The sequence below is a fragment of the Cebidichthys violaceus genome, unplaced genomic scaffold (genome assembly GCF_023349555.1).
Source record: "Cebidichthys violaceus isolate CVI_PGR_0920_01 unplaced genomic scaffold, fCebVio1.0.p SCAF_37, whole genome shotgun sequence".
NCBI classification, from domain to species: Eukaryota; Metazoa; Chordata; class Actinopteri; order Perciformes; family Stichaeidae; genus Cebidichthys; species Cebidichthys violaceus.
In genome coordinates, this window is record NW_027176561.1 from 346,723 (window position 1) to 352,722 (window position 6,000).

Consider the following 6,000-nt stretch of genomic DNA (forward strand, 5'->3'; position numbering starts at 1 on the left):
CCCGTCTTGACCCCCCCACCCCGAGGTCAGCAATGCTGCCAATGTCACATCCCCCTGTCACATGACCACACTTCACAATGTTTACAAAAAGCCCTGCATCTGCCACCTGCCAGCTGTTGCCATAGCAGCCAGATTCCACACATGAGCAGTCAGCAGGCTCACATATTTGGGACGAACGTGTCTGCTTCAGGACCAAACCACCGACCAAATATTCCCAGTCGGCTCCATGTGCGCTTGATGATTATTATAATAATGTGAGGGGCTATCAGACGCCGAGAATATGAAATATCACATACAGACTTGCAAATAATGACGAAAGCTTTGTTCCGTTCAAGTGTAAACAGAGACTGTTGGATGCATCTCCATAAGGTCCTCATTTTAAAAGCGATTAGAATCCAACGCTTCAAAAAACATCAATCAAATGTTTTAGATCCATCACATTTAAGGTTTCTTTTGTTGAGCTTATGTGACCAGGAGTGCTTATTTAGGATCAGTTCAGCCTGACGGACCATAATGACTTGTGTTTTTTTTTTTGATGGAGCCAGGCTTGGCTCCAGCAGCCATTCATCTATTTCTATAAAAACAGACTCTGACCTGTGAGCCATTCCTACATAGAGACGGATTATCCACTGTCCTTTGTGTTCGTACCCTTAATGCATCACATTGTAAACACCGTGTGACATTAGATCAACAGAACAAGATTCAAGGGGGGGGGGGTTCAATTATAATGAAAATCAGGCTCTGTAATGAGCCGCCACCAGATGCAGGTAAAATTGTCAAAAACGCACACCAGAAAGATAAGTTTAGTAAGATTAAGATATGATTGGACAAAGCTACGCTCTAAAGCAACGCCATTTTCGCTATTTCAATTTCGCCTGAAGGAACAGCTCAGTGCGCAGTGCGAGCGTAGCAGGAGAGTGACGGTGGGTTCGCTCAGACAGCAGAGAAGAAATTAGCGGTAACGTTTTTCTAGAGGTAGTAGATGTACAGCGAAGGTTTTCGTTTGACCGTGAACAAACACTGCGGCTCCCTCAAGGCCCCATGTCTTTACAAAAAACATTACCATGGTGAATATTGTTTCTGTTTCTTTGTTGTCCAAGGCTAAATATTTTCTGTCTGAATAGAAATAATGAGATAGTATATTTTTGCTCTTAGGTGGGCCCATTCATGTATGCTGCCCTGTTCCCTTGTCAGCTTGTCATTGTGCCATCAGAGAGTTATTGTGCTTCGATGCCACCTCTTTGCCTTCCATGACCCCCCCACGATGGACCCAAGACTGGGTTGGTGCTACCTCTGTACCCGTTTCTCGCTTGCTCAGGAGGAAGTGTACTTAAGAACCCCGCATATCTACGAAGAAGCCCTGAAGGTGCTCCTTGAGCCAGAACTCTCTCAACCTCACACCCGGGCTTTTCCAGGCTGCAGGACAGCGAATGGGTATTCTTCTGCCTCCTCGCTCCAAACCCCCCCCGAGAGGAGACGTCGTCAACAAGCCTCAACTGTCTGTGTTCGGTCCGCAGATGGAACTCATGCAGCATGTCAGGAGGGAACGGGAGTCACCACAGTCTGGATCTGCCTCCTCCCGTCCTGCTCCTTCTGGCCTTCTGACTGTGTGAGAGAGAGGGACGAGTTCATCACCCGCCTGTTTGACCTCTTTGCTACACGGGTAGCCGTCGTGCTGACTAATGCTGCGTTCACACCAAACACGGAACACGAGTTTTCGCACGAGTAAATTACATACAAAGTCAATACAAATGCCGTGAGTGCGCGCTAAAGGCGACTCGAATGGAGCGACGCAAAAACTTGCCTGATGCTTTGTCTTTAAAGCCTATCAGCGTCGAGATGCCCTGTACTCTTTACGCCTAGACTACGTTATTTTGAGTGTTGAAGGAGCCGCTACAGTGTTAGCATAGCCCAGCACCGATCGATCGGAGCTCCATTGACAAAACAAGTTGTCTGCTTGTCGTCTTGCGGAGAGAACTAACAAAACATGAATTCAGACTTTTCATCATCTGAACCTCAGCGGGAACACGGAACGGCAACCCGTCTGATTCAACTTTCTTCTTTTCTTTTTAACTGATTAAAGGACACAGCTGACATATTGAGGGTGTGATTGCCTCAACTTGACATTAGTCGACTCCTCATCCCATGTCAAAGAAATTGATTCCCTGATGAGACGGAATCATTCACCAAATAGGCTCCTTCTCTCTTTTCATCAAGAGGAGAGATGTCTCTGTTTACTTCCCCCATCACCCTTTCCTGGTCATTACGTCAGAGAGGAAGAACTTGTAAATTTAACTCTCAGCAGGTTTTTCCGACGCAGCAGCCTCTAACGCACTCATCTCACTTACCTGACAGCGTTGAGAGCCCAGGGGCTTTGAACATCACCACTTTGTGACGCACACTCTGTTTTCTTTCTCCGCCACAGCCTGTGATGAACCATGTGAGATTAGATAGGATGATTCTCTCGCACACTTCCCTGCTGTGACGTCTCTATCTACCATTACCATTAGCCTGGCTATAGACGTGCAACATGCTTTTTCCAGGACTAAGTGGATTTTCAATCCAATTTTCAGCCCAATATCACAAATCACAAATTTGCCTCAGAGGACTTTATGCAGTCTGTACAACGTACACCATCCTCTGTCCTTTGACCCTCGCATTGGATAAGGAAAAACTCACCCAAACAGGAGAAGTGAAGACACCTCAGGGTGAGCAACTGAGGATGGGCAGAAGTGGGAGGAATCTTTCTCCTCTAGACTATCAGAGAGTGCGTCATCTAATCACAGAGGTAGAACACCCATAGACATAGAGGCATAAATAAACAAATGCTTCGGCAACAGACATGCTCTCCCTCGCATTGTCAGAATAAGATAACTCTGCAAAAACTCTGGCTGGCAAAAACTCTTTCCCCATATCCTCATATCAGGGAATCAAAATATAATGCTCTGTATTTCTCTGGCTGTGTGTGTGTGTGTGTGTGTCAGTGATGGATTCTGTGCATGGAGAAGATGTCAGACAGTTCCATATATAGGCTACACTATCCACCGTAGCCAGGAATAGAATAAAGGATGACGGTAAACAGTGAAACTGTTATTTCGGTGTCTAGTATTGAATGAGAATATAAGAAGGGAGGATGATACTATGGGACCAAACTTTGCTTGTAAAACTTTGGCTGTTTTTCTGTCTCCTTGTCTTTCCAGGCAAAAAGAACTCAATCCTGATGCACAAAGTTCAGCACGATCTGAACTCGGGTGTTTTCAACAACCACGAGAACGAGATGATCCAGGAGATAGTTAAATATGATCGGGAGATGGTTCAGCAAGTTGATGTGCCACGACCGCGGTCCATGTCCATGACACCACCTCTCCACGGTGGGATCTTTAATTCACCAGGTTCCTCCACCCTTCCCCAGAATTCAGCAATTGGCACTCTGCAGCAGGCCGTAGCCATGAACTTTTGTGCCCCCATGCAAGGGAACTCGATGGGAGCGGGGAACCTGCAGTCCCCCAGGATGGTGAGGAGATTCCAGGTGATGGAGAGTGTGTCCAGCCCTGTTTCAGCCTCTCCACTGCAGTCTCAGTTCCTTGCTTCTGGTGCCTTTGCTCCCGTCCTGTCCAGCCCTCCTGTCCAGAGTCCGCTGGCACTCGGAGGACGGTCATTCCAGTATGGATCCGGTGCCCTGGCTGGTCCCACCTCAGGCTCCCAGCTTTCTCTAGCCCAGCAGCACATGGTCAGCCCCGCACACCGGCCCAGCACACATAAGAGTACTCACTCCTTGCAAATGGGCAGTTTGAGCCAAGATGCCAGGGCACTGTCAGCCTCTCAGCCCTCACTGCCTCATGAGGGGGCGCAACCAGGTGCCCCTAGTCCCCCCCAGTCCACACGAGTCTCCTCCACTTCCATTGGACCCCCTCAGACCCCATCCGGTCACACAGGCTCCCGGAGCGCTGTACCACATAGGGTGGTACTGCCCCATCAGATGTCTGTGGGGGTCTTCCCCGTTGCGTCCCTGCCTGGTCCTGTGCAGGGTGTTGGGGCTGGTGCAGGGCTGGCAGTAGGGGGTGCAGGAACAGGTCTGGGGGACTCGGGACTACCCAAGAAAGACTCTATAGTGAGCCTTCCTGAGACAGACCACATCAAAGTCAGATCCAGGCTATCCTCAAACTTGTGATCTTAATTAAACTCTTGTGGGGGAGTGACTCAGCGAGGGGCTTGACTGCAGGAACACGGGGGGGGGTTCTGGTTCTGCTCTTTCTCCTACAGTTCCTCTTCGCTCTCCACTCCGGTCTGACTATCCGAATGTATGAACGCTGAGTGAGTGACAGCAGGGAGAAGACCGTTCTCACATAAAGTCGTCTGTATGGTGACTTTTTGAAACTGCAGCATTGAGATGTTTCTACTCACAGAAATAGTAGTTGCACAGTAGTGGTAAAGTAGCATCTCCAACTCCTTTATTATTCCTCCTTTACTGTATTTTAGTCAACAACATATGGGCATATCTGCTTCACTATCCTCTCATTCACCGCGGTTAACGCAAACTTTGGGTCGAACGGGACTAAAAGAAAATCAGGAATATCAGAGGTTGGCACTTTAATTGGGTTTAACTACTGTATCTACCACGTGTTGACAGTAGGCTGGCTGTAAAAATCTGCTCACAAAAGCGTCACAATTGTGGTTTTTCGGGAAAAAGTCATAAAAAGTTTGAACGTTAAGATGTTGTTCTTCTCGTGTTTCTTGAGTATCCCTATAGACCAAATTTGTAAGACCAAAACTGAAGAATATTAAATACTGACCTTTTTATTATCTTAATATTTTAAGCCATATTTTACCCCAGACTACTGATATATGGATTATATTTATACATCAAACTGTCGTTTTTAAAAATCTTGTTGGCCTAGTCTTCCCTTCCTCTAATAGTCCCCACAGATACATATGTGAACACCTAGGGTGTCCATGTCACACACGATGGACATTCTTCATACCGACATCACAGCTGTGGGACAAATTGCCTGGTTCCGGCCAAGCCATCGATTTCTACAGGAAATGTCTCCATGTTTGTTTAATTTAAGTTGCATCAATCAATATTTTTATACTTACAGTGAATCAAATGACTAAGGTTCATGTGAAGGGAGTTGCTTTTTTTTTTTTTTTTTACCGCATTGTTTCGGCACAGATTTTCTGTACAGTTCGGACTTATAACTCATCAACCCTGTTTCCAGTAGCAAAAGGCAGCAGTTTGCAGCAAGATTAGCCCCCTTAACTTAAACCCCATGATGTGTGACCTGCACATTTAGCAAGCTAAAGAAACAGATATTTGTGTGGTTGGTGTAGACTAAACCAGATCTAAAAGACTAGTAAATATATAGAAATAGGTGAGCCAGAGAGACGACTCCAGTTGGATTGTAGAGTTGCTCGTGTGTCTGCTGGATGTGTACGTTAGTTTTTTGGTATCTTGTCTGCCACAACAACTTGATAAAGTAATTATATGTCAGGGCTGTCGGCTTGTGTTTTGTTTGTGTTTGCCCCAAGTGGCCAAAAACTAATTAATGCAGCTTCAAGATTCGTGAGTTAACAAGATCCAATAAAAGTAGACCTGACTGAAAGACACTTCTACTTAACAGCAGACTTGGTGTCTGAATTAAGGGGTTTAGTCGTGTGAGTAGTAACGTCCGACACTTTGTGAAAAGTATTCTATTGTATCTTAGAAAGTGTAATTCACTGCCAGGTAATTGCAAAGAATTTTGTACGACTCACAATGTAAATCCATTCAAACTCGCAAAATGGAATCGCTTATAAATGCATTGTTTTCTAACCCAGAATCTCACATTTCTTGCAGTAGCAGTTTGGGCAATGTTGTCACTCTGCCAAAAGTCACACCAATGAGGAAACGTAATGTAAACGCTACAGCTTTGATCAACAGCCAACACACCTTTGCAGGATGCATGTTGCTGTGTGCCTCTGTCATTAATGCCTCAATAGCAGTTCATCGGATACCGCTGA

At 46.0% G+C, this 6,000-nt stretch overlaps 1 protein-coding gene across 1 annotated transcript in view; it reads left to right on the forward strand.

Moving 5' to 3' along the window:
• hcn2b (hyperpolarization activated cyclic nucleotide-gated potassium channel 2b) overlaps nucleotides 1–5,491 on the forward strand; it is a 45,550-nt gene extending 40,059 nt beyond the window's left edge. Inside the window, 1 exon segment of the mRNA XM_068725887.1 lies at nucleotides 3,201–5,491. Within this exon segment, the coding sequence (XP_068581988.1) occupies nucleotides 3,201–4,171 (971 nt within the window). The 3' untranslated portion in view covers nucleotides 4,172–5,491.
• Nucleotides 5,492–6,000: the final 509 nt, after the last annotated feature.